The sequence below is a fragment of the Mauremys reevesii genome, linkage group 4 (assembly GCF_016161935.1).
Source record: "Mauremys reevesii isolate NIE-2019 linkage group 4, ASM1616193v1, whole genome shotgun sequence".
NCBI classification, from domain to species: Eukaryota; Metazoa; Chordata; order Testudines; family Geoemydidae; genus Mauremys; species Mauremys reevesii.
Genome location: NC_052626.1, coordinates 62,950,890 through 62,972,106, shown reverse-complemented (window position 1 = coordinate 62,972,106; position 21,217 = coordinate 62,950,890). Strand labels below are relative to the sequence as shown.

General features: G+C 39.4%; 2 protein-coding genes across 13 annotated transcripts in view; one reads left to right on the top strand and one right to left on the bottom strand.

The window, feature by feature from the left end:
* Nucleotides 1-21,217, bottom strand: part of STARD9 (StAR related lipid transfer domain containing 9) — a 174,345-nt gene that overhangs the window by 21,276 nt on the left and 131,852 nt on the right. For all 11 annotated transcript variants that reach the window (XR_005597982.1, XR_005597981.1, XR_005597980.1 and 8 more), the window contains 2 exons: nucleotides 15,059-15,545; nucleotides 812-12,289 (listed from right to left, as the gene is read on the bottom strand). Coding sequence is in view for 8 of the 11 variants with exons in the window: in XM_039536971.1 (XP_039392905.1) it covers nucleotides 812-12,289; nucleotides 15,059-15,545 (11,965 nt within the window). In the remaining 3 variants the exon portion in view is untranslated. The remainder of the gene's footprint in view (nucleotides 1-811; nucleotides 12,290-15,058; nucleotides 15,546-21,217) is intronic.
* CDAN1 (codanin 1) overlaps nucleotides 1-21,217 on the top strand; it is a 94,147-nt gene that overhangs the window by 68,542 nt on the left and 4,388 nt on the right. Inside the window, exon 27 of one of the 2 annotated variants that reach the window (XM_039536977.1) lies at nucleotides 5,161-5,202. The exons of the other annotated variant lie outside the window; for it this stretch is intronic. Coding sequence (XP_039392911.1) covers nucleotides 5,161-5,187 — 27 coding nt within the window. The 3' untranslated portion in view covers nucleotides 5,188-5,202. Of the gene's footprint in view, nucleotides 1-5,160; nucleotides 5,203-21,217 lie in introns of those variants that run through there. 2 annotated transcript variants of the gene reach the window in all.

Genomic DNA, 21,217 nt, shown 5'->3' with positions numbered 1-21,217 from the left:
AGCTCAGTTTTCCAAAGTGATATATTCCACTGCTAAAAACTCTGAAAACCAGGTAAAATGAAAACATGAAATTCACAAGAATCTAACAAAAGGACTCCTGCACAACCCCTCTCAGTGACATGATCACAGGAGCTGCAGAAATGCTAAACCATTAAAATAGTAAGAAATGAGTACAAAGAATTAGAACTCATTTTCATGTATTTAATAATGGGGGGAGAGGGGGAAAATCAAGAGATAAAGCTCAATACTGGTCTTAAATTTATAGATTATAATAACAACTTCCTGATTTCCAATACAAATATTACCCTATTATAAGAATCCTATAAAAAGGGCTTAATTTTTCCTAGTTTCTCCACCATCGTCTTATTATTTGTTTTTGCCACCTTCACGTAGCAGTATTTGCTAACAGAAACAAGAATGAAATATTGTTATAAAAATACTGAGGTGTCAAATTTTTTACATTGGAGTAACTCAACAGAATCCTATTCCGATGGCTCACAGTGCACAGATATGTGCGTGTAATTTTCATAGCTGCTAATGATTTTGGTTAACTTAGTAGAAGGAGGACGTTAGACCTGAATAATCTGTAGCTTGTACTTCTTCCCATTTCCATTATTACAGCAAAAGCCTTGTTCTTAATTATCATTTACTACAAGTAAGAAAATCTTAATGTTACACTTGTTCACACAAATTTTTCTGTTCTCCAGTTAAGATCTCTTAATAAACTGAATATTTAACACTTGTTATGTTTATTATTAAAGTGTATTTAAAATGCATGAGATTCCACACAAAACTATTTTAAGTAATTTACCTTTCATAAAGTTGCTGCTTTATGGGAACTGAAGTCAGATCCTCCCCTGTTCCATTCTGAAGAATTCTCAGCAGTGCATCTGTTTCCCCAATTCCATAATTCAGCTTTGCTTCAGTGAGCTCTACAGTAAGAGGGTGCTGCTTCATATCCAGATGTATGCCAGACATAATCTGGGCACGCTCTCTTCGAAGTCTCTCAATTTCTCTTGTTCTGCTTTCCCAAGGCTGGGATTTCCCTTCTGTTTCAGTTCCTTGTTTGCTGACTGGCTTCTTTTCCATTTGATTTTGTAAATCAGCAGCACTGCCAGTCAAGCTAATTACTGAGGATGGAGGACTGCCCTTCACTCCACACCAGTTGATAAATTTATTGTGTAGGGGCAAGTCACGAAGACTATAGCTTCGTGGCCTGTGTGTCTTCACTAAGGAGGCATTCTCGTTTAGTAGAATTTCAGTATTACATTCACTTGCAGAAGCCGATGCTGCATCGTCATCTTGAAGGGGTACATGCATGTCACTCATTTTAGAAAGCGGAAAAGGGCAGCTATTTTGATTTTTCCAAAAGGAATGGTGGAACTGTGCAGAAGAGGCTTCTATCTGATGTTCTGGAGATCCATCAGCATTTGTCTTGCTTGACCAACACGTGCTAATTTCTTGATTAAAAAGCAAGTCAGAATTTGGAGGGGAATGTCTACATTCCTCAACAAAAGAAGCCTGAGAGTGGTTTTTAATCAAAGAGGCATCAGAACTTCCACTGGTTTTGTCATATCTGATTCTTCCTGAAGAGCCTCTTCCTCTTCTGGTGACATACATACAATGTAGTGAACGTTCCATTGGAACGTGCTCTTTGAGATCATCAACTAAATATTCCCCATGGCCAGAAACCTCTAAAGTACTACTTGAATGATACAGTCTTTTTGCACGAATTGTAGTGTGCGCGTCAACAGTGAATCTGTGGTTTTCCTTCAATTCTTTTGAAACACCTATTCCTAAGAACTCTTTAGCTGTGTTCTTATCTGAGAAACTTCCAGATTTCTTGCTCACTTCCTTGCTATTTCTAGAAGTGGTAGATTCATTGTCTGTTTCTGTTTGTGAAGAATTGTCTACATGAGGCTCCAAGGTGCCAAAGCCAGAACATGAATGTGATCCTTGCTTTTTTTGATTACTAAGCAAACTTGAAGTATCAGGAGGATGTTCCACAGATCCCTTGATAGAACAAATGGACTTGCTACAGGTAACCTGGTTGCTTGGATTTGCACTAAGTGTCAGAATAGGGGAAGAGGCTCTGTCAACTAATAAGGTGTTTTTATAACATAGCTTCCTTTCTACTGCAATATCAGATTCATCAACAGTTCTCTTATCCTGAGTGTAATGTGCTGGAGATTGAGACGTACTAGAAGTAGAGCTGCTAACTACTGTGCATGGAGATTCATCTTGTCCTGAACTCAGTGAAGATGATACAACAGGAGAAACTCTGGGACTGCCAAAAGCAACATTCTGCTGTGCGCTGAATGGTGGTTTCTGAAAATCTAAGATAGGAGTGGAGGCTCTGGCTAACGAAGGCAGATGCATAAAGGAATCTCCCAAAATATTAGCAGCAGAGTCATTGAAGTCAGGCATGCTCTGCAGTCTCATTTCAATGCTTTCTGGAGTTCTCGCTTGAATAGTCAGACCTACATCTTTCTTTTCCTGAGACCTACATACAGTATCTGAACCTACCACTTTCACAATCACATTCACTTCCTGAGTTTTCATCAATTCATTTTTAATTTTTGCCTGCAATAGATTTTCTTTGTTTTTGCTTTGTGGATGTTCTGAAATATCAGCTTGAATGCCTACATCTCCTGTAGTTTGAGTACAACTGTCTGACATAGCAGCCCTTGCAATCTCTTCAGCAATTCCTCTTTGATTAATTTTGGCACTCTGCTCGTTATCTAGAACATTCTGTTGGGAGAGGTTTCCCAGCAGCTCGGAAGTGTTATGAAGAAGCTGCGATAGGTGCATGGACAGATTCTGCATGCTCGCCCAAGAAGAAGGTCGCTGAAATGAACTCCTACTTGCGTCTTGTTTTCTTGCAGAAACATCCGTATAACTTCTCCGGTGCCTTTTCTGTCTTTTATACCTTCCTGTAGCCATTGTTTGTGTTCCCTGCTCACAAGTAATGCCTTGTGTTTTTTTGGAGGCTGTTTCTGACTCAGAAGGGTAGAGGAGTACAATTTCATCAACTTGCATGGAAGTGTTTCCAGGTTGCTCAGAAGGATTCTCAAATTTTGAAATTCTGCTTTTGGGGTTTGTTTGAAGTATCTCACTGGATACATTTACATAATGCTTGCTGTTGTCACTTGAATATGTAGATTCAAAGCCCTGTCTCGCATCATCCCATCCCTGGGGGTCTTCAATGCTGCTTAAAGTGCTTGATAGTACTTTTGCATTAGCATAAGAACTGAGATGAGAGTGAAAAGGGGAGTTTTGAGAGTTCAGTCCATTATCCACACTGGAGCATCTCATAACCTTATGATTATCCAGGCTTAGAGGAGGCTGACTGCAAGAGACATCACTTGCACTACCAAAAACATATTGCTTCCAACCAATCTTGCAGAGTCCATTTTGCTGCCATGGATGAATGTATGGATTGATATCACTTGAACTAAAATGCATTGCATCTTTATTGTCCTGTAAAAATAAATCTGTTTCTTCTGGTTGATCTCTCAATTCTTCAATTGTCTCTTCATTGCACTGTGGTAAAGAAGTATTATTTGAATGTTTTTTTGCTTCTATATCCATGGAACGACCAGCTCTATGTGCCAAAGCAGTTGAATAGTGAATAGCAGAGGGCTCTAAGGAGTTGCTGCCTCGGCTTCTCTCCCCATAATTTTGTGAGCTTTTTGGATCATAATTAGCAAGTCTCTGAGTTTGTACCAATCTCTGCTGCAATCTAGGTTTATATTTAGCCAGTATGAAATTATCTGACTCCAATTTTGAAAATCTTTCAATTCCATGAAGATCATCTTCAGTTGGAGATGGAGGCTCAACACTCATATTCAATTCTTGTAAAGATTTAGAGGCAGGATACAAAGAAAGATGTGCCTTAGACGAAACTTCTGAAGTATATTCAAGATCAGAGATTGCAGATATAGCTGGGGCTGACAATATGTGATTCTGTAAACAATTTCTTTGTTCATCTTGTTTGCAATGCTTTGTATTTTGTGCAGTAAAGTATGATTTTTCATTCCTAAGTAATACCAACTTGGGTTCCTGTGGAGGCAAACAACTGTTTTCTGGTAAAATTTTGAAGGACATGTTCTCATTTTTCATGACAGAAAGATTTTGCCTTTCTGATTTTGAAGTCTTTCGCTTAATCTTCATTATATTATCTGCCACTATCGGAAAATTGTCAGGACTATCAACATTTGAACATGCATTATTTTTGCAATGTACCATATCTTTTCCACTGCTTACATTTGCTCTACTTTGATCTTTTTCCGTGGCATGCCCAACCTGCCAATTGTCTTGTAAATCTGCACATGAATTTATTTCAAAATTTGAGGCAGTGTGATATGTTTCTTTGGGATCAGCAGCATTGTTATCTGTGGGACATACTCCCCCGTACAAATTGTACATGTACCTGGAATCCACACTAATGTTTCCTGAACATGGGTTTTGTGATATTGTAATTTGTGGGTCCATTAACTCATTGGCAAAAACTGATGGCGCTATGGTTTGATTTTCAACAGGATCTTTTCTTAAAAATGTTCTTCTCTGCTTCCTGTCTGTTGCAGGAAGTACCTTCTCCATGTTTGAATGCATTTCCTTCTCATTTCTGCTAATTCTCTCTCTCATATTTTCTTGTTTATTAAGAGTTGCTCTTCTAGCATCCCCAACAGCTAAAGATGACGACATAGAAACACCATCTTCTACTTTCCTTAAGTTTTCTAAAAATGCTTGTTGTAGCGAAACTTTATCCCAGGGTTGTTTATCAACTTCTGTTTCATTGTTGAGTTGTTCAGAGTTACTTTTATGTATTGATTTTCCATCTTCAGCAGGATATCCTTGAGAGGTAGATTTTGTATCAGCTATTGGGAGATGTCCCTTTTCATTTGTAAGAGAAAGTACAATACTTGTTGAAGCAGATGGCTGCTGGTCAAATATCACAGCATCATCAGACTGACTCTCTTGCATTTGTACTATATCAAATGCAGAACAGTTTGAAGTAGTTGTATGTGAAACATCATATCTGCTAGTTTCATTGTAACCAAGGTCAGCAGTAAGAGGATATTCTGAAAACATTTTTAATGATGGGTAAGAAACTTTTGGAAATGCTCGAGGAAACTCTCTCTCTTGTCTTTCTTGTAGAGAATGAGGATTTGTAAAAGTAGATGACAACCGGTCAGTCAATGAAATGTTTTGCAATGAGTCATCAAGATGCCTAAATTTCAAAGATTTTGAGTCTTCTGGCAAATTAGAGGTTTCAAATGTACTAAGATTGTTGGAACTTTTAAATGTTGAATAAGTGGGAACATCTTCCACAGTGCATAAGGTAAGAGATTTTGTTTCCTTATTGTTAATTTTTTCAAGACTTTGATATGTAAGCAAGCTCTTCTCTGGTAGTTTCATGCCAGAGCTACCAATATAGTCTTCTGGGTATAAACACAATTTTTTTTCTTTTATACCATGGCAAATCTGGAAAGAATCTTGACTTTGTTCTTGCTTTTGATCTACTCCAACTACCTCTTTAGTGATTTCATCATGCTGTGTGTCTGTTCTCTCTCTCTCTCCAACTGCAGAACAAATTTTGCTTTCATCATCTTTCTGATTTACAGAGAGATCATCAGAAACAAGTATAGGCACATCCAAATCTACTGATTCACTTTCAAAGTATTTTGTTTTTCCAAAACAAACAGCATCAATTTTACATTTGTCTTCTCTGCTGTCTACCAACACATCTGGAAGTGTAGCAGGGCTATTCTTCAGCAGACCAGCAGAATATTTAGAAACACAAGAATTCATATTATATCTTGCAGAGTGTTCATCATAATGAGCATTTTTCCACAAGGGTTGATTAATACTTTCTAAAAGGGTCTCAGAAGCAACTGCAGAGTTGTCTGGTAATCCCACACAAAGATCTCTAGAAGCCCCGTATGCCTGAATCTCACTGGGTTCAGTTTGATATCCAAATACATCAGGAATCCTTTCACTATTACTTCTACAGTCTGTTTTAATATAGTCTGCAGCTGAACATTTCTCTGTCTGATTGCATTGTGCTAATTCTTTCTGACTTATATTAATATTTTGAAAAGCTTTCTGAGAACAGACCTCTGGTAGTGATTGCTTTCTTTTCTCTCTCATAGCATTATCTTTCAACATTGAAGAGGAAAGCAGATTTTCATTATCTGAAGTCTGTGGACCAGACACAGCCATTGATGCAGCCATACTTCCTTCTTGAACTATATCATCTAAGGAATTAAAACGAACTTTTGATTTTCCTCCCACACTTAAGCCTGTGCTGTACTCTGCGTCAGAATTGCTCACATTTTGAATTATATCTTCAGGAGAATCTAACCTTCCCAGGGAAACTGAATTATTTCTTGCACCTTGACTAGGTGTAACAATTATGGATTCATGACACTCTGCAATAGAGGAAGTTGAATTTATGTCATCCCTATCAGGAAATTGCCCAGATACAGCATAATTAGATGTGTTGTTTAATACAAAGTGTCCTTCCTTCTGCTTGTTCTGCATGATCATCGTTTGCAGAAAATCACGGTCTTTATTTTGCATTTTATCAGACAATGATTCATCTCTTCTCTCTTTGTTAAGCGTACTGGGTGCTCCAACATGCACATCGTTCTCCATTAATGTTTCATAATAAGGAAGAACAACTCCCGTACCAGCATTGCTATTAAATGACTTTACATGTCCTCTTAACACAGTGGGATCATTCTGCACAACTTCTGTGCTGTTATTTATTCCAAAATATAAAGGATGATTTACAGACTGACATGGAAAGACTTTAAGCAAACACTGTTGAGTTTCTTCAGAAGACTTTATAGTTTCTGGGGTAAGCAGTTGTTTATTAGGTACTGAGGAAACATTGGCATCATTTCTAGAACAATCTTTAGATACCCAATGACTTTCTTTTAAGATCTCATTTAATTTATTATTTGTCAGTTGGTGGCTGCCTTTGTTTTCAGGTGGAACTTCATTTTGATTTTGTGAAGCAGTCAGTTCTCTACTCTCAATGTTTTCTTTGAAAGCCTTCCTTTCTTTATCTGTTCTAAAAACAGACGTATTATATGTTTTCAAACTTTTATTTATTACATCTGCTTTAGCCATTTGTACCAGATTTATCTGATGTGTTTTCTCCTTCTCTTGTGCTATGAAGCGCATTGGATCAGACTCAAAATTATCAGGTCTGTTTCCAATAAAATTTACATCCAAATCTTCAGACACCCCATAGTCGGTGTAGTCGGTATAAGAACTCTTATCTGTATGGCTATTCTCTTTAATAAGTCTTCCAGATTTTCCTCTGATTACATTTTTCTCAGTTACTGCACTATCATCAGCTGAACTGTCACAGTTATTGATGTCCTCCACCAATTTATTCATTATACCTGTCTTGCCCTTCTTTTCAATTGCATCATGGCTACCTCCTGTTAACCCTGAAGTATCAACTGACAAAACATCTTGTTCTTCTAGGTTGGAAGCTGTAAAGTATCTTTCTGGGATCTCAGATTCAATTATAAATTTTTCACTGTTGTCTCTGTTAGAATACATCTGATCTAGAGCTGGAATCTCTTGCGTAAATGAAACATTTAAATTTGTGTGCAGTTCACCTCTCCCTGTGCTAACCAACATCTCATGGTCTTTTACATTAGTTTGTTCCTCACTCCCAATCATTTTGGAGTTAGTTATGCTTCCATCAACTCTGTTTTCTTGAAAAAAGTTCTCATGGGCCATCACCAAGCAGTCTGTTATACAAATTTCACTTGTATCACTAGAAGCATTTTTTTGTTCCTTTTCACCATTTTCTAAAGAGTTCTCTTCTCCACAACTACCTGGTATTGTTCTGGCTATACTTTTAGTATTCAACACATTTTCTATTATTCTGTTAGTCTGCTTCAACTCCTCATAAGTATCAAGGAAGCCTATAGTATTCTCAGAGAAATCTGATGAGCTGGAACACACTGATGAAGGAATGCTTTTAGAAGCAGCTTCAGTCTCTGTTGAACAATAATTTATTTTCATGTTTGCTTTCCTTTTATTTTCATGAAAGCTACTTGTCTGAATGCAGCTGTCAGAAATCTCCTCTGTTTTTGATTCATCAGTGTGTCCTACACCACCACCACTATATACACCTGATTGTTCTTTCTCTGCCTCTTCACACAGTACTGTTGTGTGCAGCTTTTTGTAAAACTCATGGTGATCTTTGCAAGCCACAAGATCACTGGGCTCTTTTGATCTCTGAACCAGACTACTGTTTTCCAAATTATTTCTGCTCCTTTCTCCAATATCACACTGGGCTTCAACTACAGAGTAGTTATGTTCGGTTTCAGTCTGTCTAGCTTTAATTTCCAAAATATTGCTTTCCAACTTGATGACACTGTTAACCAGTTTAGCAATTTCTTCAGTGGTGTTTACTTTTTTACTCTGATAGGGAACCAGAGTCTCTTCCAGGATAATTTCATCTTCAGGATCAGCTGCCTTCTTTGTGCATTCAGATTTGTTATTCACACTTGGACTCCCTTCTTGGAAAGCCGTGTCTGATATAACTGTTTTGTGTTCAAGCACTTTTCCAGAGTTTGTTTTTACATAATTATTGGTTCCTCCAACAAACAAAACCTCTCCTGAGAAATCACTTTCACTACGAACCATACAAGAAAAAGCAGTTTCACTCTCTTCTCTGGATTCAGGAAAGGATTTTTTCTTGGTCTGGGTATCATCAGAGAGAACGGCTGCATCATATCCCACAGGACCTTCAGCCTTTTTATACATATTGTTTTTCTGCTCTTTAGATTTTAAGCAGCACATTGTGCAGAGGCAATTAGAATTAGTTCCAGAACAACAACTTTTTTCAACATTGTTTTCTATACTGAGATTAGATCTGGTATCACAAATTTCATTAATTGCTGTAAGATCCTGCAGTTGTGTATTATATTTCTCAGTTTCAGAAGCAAGTAGGAAAAGATTAGTTTTTGCTGTGTCATAGTAAAATTCATTTGAGTTGGACTGTGAGGTGGATTCATCTCTAATTTCACAAGTACCTGCAGTTGAGAGCGCAGTGTTTTTTCCATTTAAATTCACATTAAGGTATCTTAATTCATCTACCACCAAATTTCTATATTTGGATGAAGACCTTTCCTGGCCTACAGGGTGAGAACTCAAATTATGTTTTTCTTTACTTTCTCTGCTTTCTTTTCTTATAGGCTCAGGACATAATGTGGTGGTTCCCAAAACCTGTAGGGATAAGCAACTTTCAGGATTGTCAGCCTGTAAACTTTCAAGAAAATCATTCTTTAAAACAAATTTCCTTTGAATTTCACAATTATTTTGTGAACACGGATTTTCTTCCTTCTGTTCATATTCTTCAGTATCTCTGAATGAAGGGGCCTCCAAGGCAGTTTCAATTAGGATATCTCTACTTGTATTACAGACCAACTCTTTCTGAAAAGTGTCTATTGATATTGTGAATTGGTCATAACTAGCATCCTGGGGAAAGGTTGCAGGACCACTGTGACAGGGTTTTCTTTCAGAAGAAAAATCTTTGTCTATGGTTATTTCTCCTGCAGACAACTGTTGGTAATCCATCTTCTGCACAGATTCAAAATTATTCCCCCTGTAACTGAGTAGACCTACTTTACCAGCAGAATTTTCTCCTTGTTCAACAGAAGTCTGAAGTGTATAACTTTTTTTTATACCAGTATTCCTATTCTTGTTTGACAGGTCACTGAGAAAGAAACCCTCATCACGGGATGTTGATGTTCCCTCTTTTGCAAAGAGCTGGCCATATTTTTCATATATTCCCTGTTTTTCTGAAGACTTTCCTACTGTGGGTATTGAAGCTGTATCAGGAGACAGCCCTTTAGACAATCCACTGGTAGCTGCATTGACAGATGCATCTCTAGTGTTTGAATCTATTGTTTTTGATTCCGTTATCAAATTATCACACTCATTACCCATATCGGCTTTTTCAATAGTTCTAAAGAAGTTATCTTCTAAATCAGAATCTCCATGATCATTTCTCTGCTGTAATACATATGGAGATGGTGTTGAAATTAATGATATTTTTTTAGAATCCTGATCCTTGGGCAGTTCAGGATAAATTGTGGGGAGAGAGCCCTCTTCTTTTCCAGATACTGGTAACAAACAATCTGTCATGGAGGTTTTTTTCAAACAGCTATACTGTTGTGTGTATTCAACAGTAGATCCATAAGTAGATGATACAGTAAGCTGTTTGTGTTTAGGATGAACTGACTTGACATCTTCATAATAACCACGTTTTGCTGAAAATGTTGAAATGGGAACACATGAAGTGCTCGGTCCTATTGAACTGACAAACAATGACCTAACATCTTGAGATTCTAAGACAGAATTTTCATCAGAATTTGCATTTTCTTTGACCATCTTACTTAATAAAGATCCACTCTCAGGAACTTTGTTTTCATCTATCTCAAAATGTGTTGTTTCTGGTAATGGTATTTCTGATCCATCAGAGGAGAAAGTTGCGTTTATCTCATTTACGCCATGTGATAAATGAGAAATACTATGTAACTGCTTATAGCCAGAGACAAAAGATACTTCAGCAGCTGACTGCTTTAGGTCATCTTTCTTCAGCCAACATTCCAGCTTGCTCAGATGAGCACCACGAAATCGTAAATTTTTATGAAAAGAAGGTACAGCTATTCTGGGGCTGCTGATTTCACTTTTTGAGTCATATGAAGACAAAGCATCAGTGAGCGTCAAAGAGTTTCCACCCGTAGAATTAAGTCTTTGATCAACAGAACCTTCTTGCTCTAGAAAACAAACCTTCATCTCTTTCAATGGCTGTTTGCAAGTGTTATTGCAAATGGACTGTGATTGAGTATCCAGATAAAAAGAACTGCTCTGTTTTAGATCATAATTTGTTCCTTTTACATCTTTGTCACAGGCTCCAGGCTTCTGGTATTCCTCAGTCTGTATGGCTGGGGACCTAGGACTCTGCAGCCTCCAAAATATCTCTGCAGGCACTTCATCAGATGAATCAGATTTGGATTCTTCTACCAGATCTTCTGCTAACACCTCTTCTGCATCAGCTAAGCTATCCAGAGAAAAGCTTCTTTCAGTCTTTGCCAATCCACTGCGTGATGTGGATGAGGTCACCAAAGGTGAGATATGGTGATCATATCTGCCTTTGTAAAACTTAACTGGCTCTTGGTGAACCACTAATTTGTGAAAACGTTTTTTACTTCGTTTTTTGGCTTTATTTTCTTTTTCTATCAGAGAGTCTTGAGACATCTGACTATCATCACTTTCGGAATCTTCTGGGTTGGTGATACATTTATTCCTGTCTGAATCTTCCTGTTTCAGTTGCTCGGTCAAGGCTTTTGCATAAGCACAGGAGAGAGAATCCACAGAGTAGGAACTATCAGTGTCAGAAAAGTCATTTTCATCATCCTCTTGCCAGTTCCCTAGCAGATCTGTGGCTGTTTTTGAGATTCCAACACTCAACACCTCAGCACTGTGCCATTTTTTTTCAATGTAACGGAGTGGTGTCTGGATGTTTATCTTATTAAGGTTCCCTACTGAAGTAGCTGTCATCAGAAACTCCTGCTTTTCCACTAACTGCCTATCATGACTTGGCAAGGATGACTTTGGCTCTCTTTTCAAGTTCCTTGCTGTTTGACTTAGATAACCTGATGGTGGCTTTCCACGCACTATTGATTTTTTCACTTCCTTAGTAAAGCTTTCTGGAAGTGAATCTTGGCAGTCTCCTCTTAAATCCATTCTAGACTTTTTATGAGATGCCTGGGCTTCACTTTCTTCTAGCTGTCTCCCAGTAGGCTGACTTGAATCTCCTAATACCTTCACTTTGGTCACTTGTGTCCCTGTAATAAAGGTTTCAAGTTCACCTTTCTTCTTAAGCTGATCAGGAGAGAGGTTCTTAGAGGTCTGGCTTTGAGGTTCAGTTTGTACTAGTCTATCATCTAATTTTTCCATTTTTTTATCATCTTTGTTGATATGTAATGTGATAACTGAATCACTACAGTCTTTTTCTGCTCCTTTTTCATTTCCAAACAGTGATGTCTTTTGTTTTTTAGTTAGCTGTCTCTGTATTGCGAAGGACCTATACCGCTCATCATTATGGTCATCTCTCCTGGAATTGTCTTTAATTGTTCTGGGTAGATATTCTAGAGATAGCGTTTTCCGTGGTGCATTGCCTTTATGGCATTTATAGGTATTTGGTGAGGTAGATAATTCAGAGGTGGTCTCCCTCTTCAGGAAAGAGCTGTGAAAATAATCCAAGACAAAAAATCAGAGGCTTTCATACACTGCGTGACTATAGAAGTATAATGTCCTTGGCCCATGGAGACTCAGTAGCTGTAATCACTATTAATCACACTATAGCCCTGAGTCACTGAAATCCACTTAACACAAGTCTAGTCATGCCCCCTACCCTTACCCTGCGGTTCCCAAATTTAAGAGAGCTCTCTGAGGAGATTCTCAGCTAGTTTAGTAATGGATGGCCAGCTTCAAAATCTGAGCCAGATACAGCACTTTAGTCAGTGATAGGCAAAAAAGCAATGCTGTTACTATTAATAAATTATTTCAGAATGCCCACAAGAGTGCTGGGTGCTTCATAGGAAAACAAACAGAAGACAAGTCCCTGAACTCTAGAGCATACAGTCTAGTGAGAGACTTCTCAATCAAGTTAAAAATATCAAGGAAAAGGGAATGATGCAGGGTTATATGTACAATCAGATTGCATATGTATATATTAGGGCTGTCAAGTGATTAAAATAATTAATCGTGATTAATCGCACTGTTAAACAATAGAATACCATTTATTTACATATTTTTGGATGTTTTCTACATTTTCAAATATATTGATTTCAATTACAACACAATACAAAGTGTATAATGCTCACTCTATATTTTTTATTAGAAGTACTTGCACTGTAAAAAAAACAGAAGAAATAGTATTTTTAATTCACCTAATACAAGTACTGTAGTGCAATCTCTATCATGAAAGTTGAACTTACAAATGTAGAATTATGTGTAAAAACAAAAAAAAACAACTGCTTTCAAACATAAAACAATGTAAACCTTTAGAGCCTGCAAGTCCACTCAGTCCTACTTCTTCTTCAGCCAATCGCTCAGACAAACAAGTTTGTTTACATTTGCAGGAGATAATGCTGCCCGCTTCTTGTTTACTGTGTCATCTGAAACTGAGAACAGGTATTCTCAGGCTCTATAGATGCTGGCGTCGGGAGATATTTACGTGCCAGATGCACTAAAGATTCATATGTCCCTTCATGCGTCAACCACCATTCCAAGGGAAAAGCGTCCATGCTGATGAAAGGTTCTGCTCGATAACAATCCAAAGCACTGCGGACCGACACATGTTCATTTTCATTATCTGAGTCAGATGCCACCAGTAGAAGGTTGATTTTCCTTTTTGGTGGTTTGGGTTCTGTAGTTTCCGCATTGGAGTGTTGCTCTTTTAAGACTTCTGAAAGCAAGCTCCACACCTCATCTCTCTCAGATTTTGGAAGGCACTTCAGATTCTTAAACCTTGGGTTGAGTGCGGTAGCTATCTTTGGAAATCTCACATTGGTACCTTCTTAGCATTTTGTCAAATCTATAGCGAAAGTGTTCTTAAAATGAACATGTGCTGGGTCATCCTCCAAGACTGCTATAACATGAAATATATGGCAGAATGCAGGTAAAAACTGAGCAGGCGACATAAAATTCTCTCCTAAGGAGTTCAGTCACAAATTTAATTAACACATTTTTTTAACGAGTGTCATCAGCATGAAGTATGTCCCCTGGAATGGTGGCCAAAGCATGAAGGGGCATACCAATGTTTAGCATATCTGGCACATAAATACCTTGCAATGCTGAATACCTGTTCTCACTTTCTGGAAACATTGTAAATAAGAAGAGGGCAGTATTATCTCCTGTAAATGTAAACAAACTTGTTTGTCTTAGCGATTGGCTGAACAACAAGTAGGACTGAGTCGATTTGTAGACCCTGAAGTTTTACATTGTTTTGTTTTTGAGTGCAGTTATGCAACAAAAAAATTCTATATTTGTAAATTGCACTTTCACGACAAAGAGATTGCACTACAGTACTTGTATGAGATGAATTGAAAAATACTCATCATTTTTACAGTGCAAATATTTGTAAAAAAAATAATATACACTGATTTCAATTAGAACACAGAGTATAATATATATGAATATGTAGAAAAACATCCAAAATATTTAATACATTTCAATTGGTATTCTATTGTTTAACAGTGCAATTAAAACTGTGATTAATCACGATAAATTATTTAAATCAAGATTAATTTTTTTGAGTTAATCGCGTTAGTTAACTGTGATTAATCAACTTAAGCATATATACATTTTGGTGGTTCAAATGTTGTGGGTGTGTAGGGAGTGGTTAAGGGTACCCTTGATTATCTTTTAAGGTGATACTGCAGAAGTGAGTTTTTAGGAGTGGTTCGAATCAGGCAAAAATGGAGTTCTGACCAAGAGTCCAGGAAAGGGATTCCAAACGTATGAAAAAGGTGCAGAGGCATGTGTGAGAGCCAGTGAAAGGGGTATCAAGGAAACAGGCAGGGCTGCCCAGAGGACTCAGGAGGCCTGGGGCAAAGCAATTTCGGGGGCCCCTTCCATAAAAAAAGTTGCAATACTATAGAATATAGTTTGTGGGAGGCTGGGGCAAATTGCCTGACTTGCCCCCACCTCTAGGCAGCCCTGGAGGCAGGGGCGATGTGCAAGGAAATTAGGTCAAAGATTTAGGTGGGGTGCAGTGCCTTGAAAGCAAGGACAAACCGCTTGAAAATGTGTCATAAAATAAGTCTGGAGACTTAAAGGGAAATGATAGTGGTGCAACTGCTTTTATAAGATGGAACAGGGTTTTGACTTATACAAAGTTTGGGTTAATATACCCTTATAAAAATGTTTTTAGTACATTACCTGATACTAGGGCAGCAAATATTTCTTAAACTTGGAACAAATATGGAAAATTCTATAAAAGTTTACTTACCTGTAAATGGGTACATGTGGTGGGTAAGGATTACAAAAAGAATGCCTTCTGTGTTGCAAGGAACTTGAACCCAATGACTTCCTTCTCCTTTGCAACTTGTAATCCCAGGAGGTAATTGTGGTATTTTGGTTCAGGACTTGGGACTGTTTCAGGTTATCCTCACTGAGCCAGTAGCTGGCCTCTAGCTGCTCTAGGTTTCTCTTGGCTTCCAGTAATTTTTGCTTCTTGACAATCCTTTCCAACTGGAACTTGACCTTTTTCCGCCCTATGTTTCTTTCTGCTTTCTTTAAAGAGTATCTCCGCAAAAGCTCCAGCTGTACCAATCTCTTCCTGTTCTGCTCTACCAGGGAAGGACAGATCTCCAAATCCACAGTATTCTGCACTTCAGCTTCTGCATATGACTTAGACTCTGTCTGTACAGCAAACTCCCTCTGCTGCGGCTGGAGGGAAGCCAGTCGTTTCTTCTCATTAATAAGCCACTGTTGGTCTATAAGCAAAATCATAAAAGAAAAATATTAGAAAATGTCATTATTATCCTGTTCCTAATTTCAATCAGCAGCAAAGACCCACCTGAAGTGTGTAATCAATTATACATTAAGACTTCATATGAATTATTTAAACCAGACCAGGATATTTAAAATGGCTGCTATCAGATATCTCTTCTGTTCTGCTTCAGTATATTGTTGGCCTACCCCCACTGCTTTTCTTAATTCTAAGATCCCTTCCTTCTCTAAGGTAGAGGATGTGAAGTCTAAATGGTACACAGATGGGACAGAAGCAAGTAGCCAGATTAAAGGCAGAAACAGGCAGCCAGACAAAAGGCATTCTCTGATTTGTACTTGCTGGATACCAATGGAGGATACTCATGATCCAATGAATCTAGAGAAAGTGGAAATGTCACATACCCTCTAGTGGCAGCATTGTGCTGTATTAGTAATGGAGAGACCTCCATCTGGGATAAGACCTGGAAAGCTGAGTACAAGTATGCTGCATCAGTGGTGGAGTTGGTTTTAAAACTAAGGGAGCTGATGGGATAAGGTTTCTCTAGCAAGAAGTTGCAATGGCAAGTAACTTCTATATGGATAAGCATCTACACATCTGATTCCTAAAAAATCATTCAAACTTTGACCTTAAAATGCAGTGGATACACTTAACGTTTCCTGCTGGTTTGAGAGGTGTTACCAAGTTCTACTGGTATTCCTCATTTAATGTGTATGTCTCCAACAGTACTGTCTTTCAAAATGGAAGAAACTTCCTATACTTCTACCAAAATTTCTGAGATCAGATTATGGTTTGTATGTATGATTTTAAGGAACTGAAAATGTGCATTGTGGGTAGATCTATGATGGAACTGAAAGGCAGTGTGTTCTGGAGCCCATCAAAGCATTTGGGTGTTACATTTTGGCTAGTAAGATATGGGAATTGAGTTTTGCTTACATGTTGACTTGTCTTAACTAGTAATTTCCTGGATTTTTAGTGACTCCATTGAAAATATATGCATTTAAACAACCTAAATCTCTAGCTCCTCTATCTATAGTCCATATCCCCATAATATTTGAGTGCTTTGAAAGTATTTAAAAATAGAGATAATAATAGTTCTCTATATTCCCCTTTCTGCTTTCCCAACCTGTAGCAGAAACAACTTAATTAATGTATTACATTGTTTTGCTCATTTATGCTGATGTGTATGTGCATCTAAAGCGAGGGAAAGCTAAGTCAATAAAATGGATTTTGCAGTCAGCTCTGAAAGTGGTTAGTTCCACGGTCATTCTTATCTTTTATGAGTTCCATAAACTAGTTCCAGATCTGAAAGTTCTGTCTCCTGTGCTCATAAGTCAACTGCTTCATTGTCCCCGTGGAACGTAACTGTCATGAGACGTCCGCAGGGATCAGTTCTGGGTCTGGTTCTGTTCAATATCTTGTGATTTAGATAATGGCACAGAGAATACACTTACAAAGTCTGTGGAGGATACGAAGCTGGGAGGGGTTGCAAGTGCTTTTAGGATAGGATTAAAATTCAAAATGATCTGGACAAACTGGAGAAATGGTCTGAAGTAAATAGGATGAAATTAAATAAGGACAAATGCAGGAAGGAACAATCAGTCACACACATATAAAATGGGAAATGACTGCCTAGGAAGGAGTACGGCAGAAAGGGATCTGGGGGTCATAGTGGACCACAAGCTAAATATGAGTCAACAGTGTAACATTGTTGCAAAAAAAGCAAACATCCTTCTGGGATGTATTAGCAGGAATGTTGTAAGCAAGACAAGTAATTCTTCCATTCTACTCTGCGCTGATTAGGCCACAGCTGGAATATTGTGTCCAGTTCAGGAAAGATGTGGACAAATAGGAGAAAGTCCAGAGAAGAGCAACAAAAATGAATAAAGATCTAGAAAACATGACGAAGGCTGTGAAGCATGAGCCACCCCCCACCTGGAGCAGCAGCGGTGGCGGGGCCCTAGGCTACCCCCCACCCCCAGGAGCAGCAGCGACCGCCGGAGAACCTCCCTGCCCCCAGCACCTAAGATTTAGGCATGGGTATTTTTAGTAAAAGTCATGGACAGGTCACTGTCTGTGACTTTTTGGTTATTGCCCATTACCTGTCTGTGACTTTTACTAAAAATACTCATGCCTAAATCGTAGCCTTAAACATGACCTATGAGGGAAGATTGAAAACATTGGGTTTGTTTAGTCTAGAGAAGAAAAGACAGAGGGGACATAAGTTTTCAAGTACATAAAAGGTTGTTACAAGGAGGAGGGAGAAAAATTGTTCTTTAACTTCTGAGGATAGGACAAGAAGCAATGGGCTTCAATTGCAGCAAGGACAGTCTAGGTTGGACATTAGGAAAAACTTCCTGTCAGGGAGGTTAAGCACCGGAATAAATTGTCTAGAGAGGCTGTGGAATGTCCATCATTGGAGATGTTTAAGAGCATGTTAGAGAAATACCTATCAGGGATGGTCTAGATGATACTTAGCCCTGCCTTGAGTGCAGGGGACTGGACTAGAAGACATCTCAAGTTCCCTTCCACTCCTATGAGTCTATGGTTGCAAAGGGAGAGGCAATCTTGCAGGTGGCTAGAGGACAATCCAATAGAGGCCTTTGAATATCAGAACAGAGATCATGAATTTTGTATTCAATGGAGAACCAAAGCAGAGCACTCAGTTGATGTGTTATTCAGCAGACAGGATTTTAGCATTCTGTATCAGTTGAAGCTATTTCAGGGTGTGTGGCATCATTTCTAATATGATGAATTGCAATAATCAACCCCGGAGTTTACAAATAGGTAGATCACCACAACCCGGTTTGTATCTGATAATACAGCAGAACCTCAGAGTTACGAACCCCTCAGGAATGTTTGTCCATCTCTTTGTTTTTCAGATACCTTTTTTCAACTTTTTTTTTTTGTCTTCACCACCGCTTATTCTAATTTGTCAACAAGGCCAGAAAACCTAACTCTGTCTTCCACAACCAGCTTCTTCCCAGTCCACATCATTGCCATGTCATTTAGGGATAGTTGTGGATACACTCAGAGCAGTTTCATCAGTAAAATATCCTTCTCCAGTCAACAAATCTCTTTCACCTGATGAACAGAACAGAAATGGTGACATTCCTGTAACAGTCTCTCCCCCAGGCTGGCCTATATGCCATGTATGCAGTAGGGAGGCGGGAGGGATAGCTCAGTGGTTTGAGCATTGGCCTGCTTAAACCCAGGATTGTGAGTTCAATCCTTGAGGGGGCCATTTAGGGAACTGGGGTAAAAATCTGTGTGGGGATTGGTCCTGCTTTGAGCAGGGGGTTGGACTAGATGACCTCCTGAGGTCCCTTCCAACGCTGATATTCTGTGATTCTATGATTACAGACCACCATGCCACCTTTGAAGACACGTAAATCAAGACCCTAAAAAACTGAGTTCTTCCATTGTAGTTTCCATTTGAATATACAGACAGAGAAGAGACCATGATGTAACAGTAATGTTGCAGTTTTAACCTATAATTAATTAATTAGACTCTGCTTCAACTACTGCAAGGCACTTCTTGCTCAGTACTGACAAAGATATGAAAGCATTTGGCTGGAAGGCATCAATCACATTTAGAGAAGGTCAAAATTAATAATTTTAGAGTCCAACAAAATGAATTATTGTACAGAGCAGCCATCAAGCAAATGTTTGAAACCGAGGTGAAAATTCTGGTCCCACTGAAGTCAATGACAAAACTCACTTTTACTTCAGCAGGGCCATGATCTTACTCCTAAACTCGAGTGTCCCTTGTAAATTTCATATTATATATTATGTGTTGACCTAGATTTTAAACAAATTGTCTCCCTTCTTTTTCACGTTTGTCCCTCTTGTCATTTTTGGTTCTCTCTGTATTTAATTGGTTTCATTGTTTAGGTTTCACATGGAATTCGCAGAAGATTTCAATCAGTGCCATGGGCCTATACACATAACATTTTACCCTGAACATCAGTTTGAGAGTGAAATTGACTATGAGTGGGTGAATATGATCTATGCCATTTTACAGGTGATACCGCTGGCAAAGTGAGCAGGGATACAACACCCACAGATCTTTACTGCAGTTGCAAGCATGAGTTGTTCCATCAGTGTGTGTTGGTGTGTATCTCCAAAGGGCAACTCCCCACATGCCTTTCATCAGGAATTATCTCAGCCTTGAAAGGCCTTCTTGGGTTTCAACTTCCAGGATAAATTCAAGAGATAACAGGTAGACTTTAAAAAAAGAAAAAAGCCCAGATAGCCAAGTCACTCCACACTGCCATAAGGGGCACTTGAGTTAAATTCTTAAATAGAGCCATGCAAGACAAGCAGTGACCATAAGTATCAGGAGAGGCATTGAACTCCATGCCATAAAGCAAGTAGTATTACTCCTGGGGGGAATTCTGTGCCAAAAAATTATAAAATCTGCACACAATATTTTAAAATTCTGCGCATTACTGGTCTGCCAAGCCACATACGTCAATCTTTAGAAGTTCGAGAGTTGGGGCACATGTGCCGGGAGCCAGGGGTTGGGGTTTCAGCCTCACTCCTACTGAAGCCCCAAGCCCTGGCAGGTACACCCCGTAGGGCTGAAGTCCTGAGACCCCTCCTCCCTGCTGGGCAGAAGTCCCTACCCCACCACTGCGCTGGAAGGCAGAGGTCCCGAGCTCCCCCCTCCCGCCCAGACTGGTAGCTGGAGAATGGGGGAGGTGTGGGGGGCTCCGCAAGCCACACTTTAATGGTAAAAGAGTCGCATGTGGCTCGTGAGTCACAGTTTGGCCACCCCTGCTATATAAGCATGCCAGTTTCAATTATTTTGGTAATTCATTTCAAAATACCTGCCAGCAATACAGACCAAAAAAAACCCCAAACAAACCAACCCATGAGCAGAGAGCTAAAGAAACCCCTATGACAACCAAGTTCCTGTTTCTCTGCCCCACCCCCAACCCCGAGCCCAGCTACAGGGCCAGACACCCACATCCCCTCCTGTCAGAGCCCAGCCGTGGGGCACCATCACAACCCAGACATTCTCATCCCCTACACCCAGAGCCCAGCTGTGGGTCAAACCCAGCTACAGGCTCCCCTTCAGCCTAGACACTCACACCCCCTACCCCACCCCGAGCCCAGCCATGCCCCGCCCCGCCCCCAGACACTCACACCCTCAACTCCTCAGAGTCCAGCTGACACCCTCCCCAGAGATCAAGAGGGAGAACAGCCTGATGCTGGGCTTCTGTGGAGTTTCCTGCATGCTGCCTCCTTCCTTCAGGACATGCTGGGAACTGCAGCTGCCTGGCCTTGCAGCTCCCTTCCCTTCCCCCAGGCAGTGTCTTCTACTGTATCTGCAAGCTGGGCTCTGCAGGGTCCAGCAGCCCCTAATGGTGGCCAGCAGCTCTGCAGTCCATTTCGGGGAATTCTGCGCAGAACAGTAATTTCTGTGCAAATTCTGTAGTGCACAGCAGCACAGAATTCCCCCAGGAATAGTAGTACTTCCACCACTCAGCAGTGAACCCCAAAGCTAATAAACCAGTGCTGCAGACAAGGTGCTAATGAACTCCATTTCGTCCTCTGTTAGCAAAAATTTGATAACTGTCCTCATAAGGAGGACAATCATAGGAGAAAACTAGTTAACTATCAAAGACTCCACCAATGGTCCAAAAATGTAAA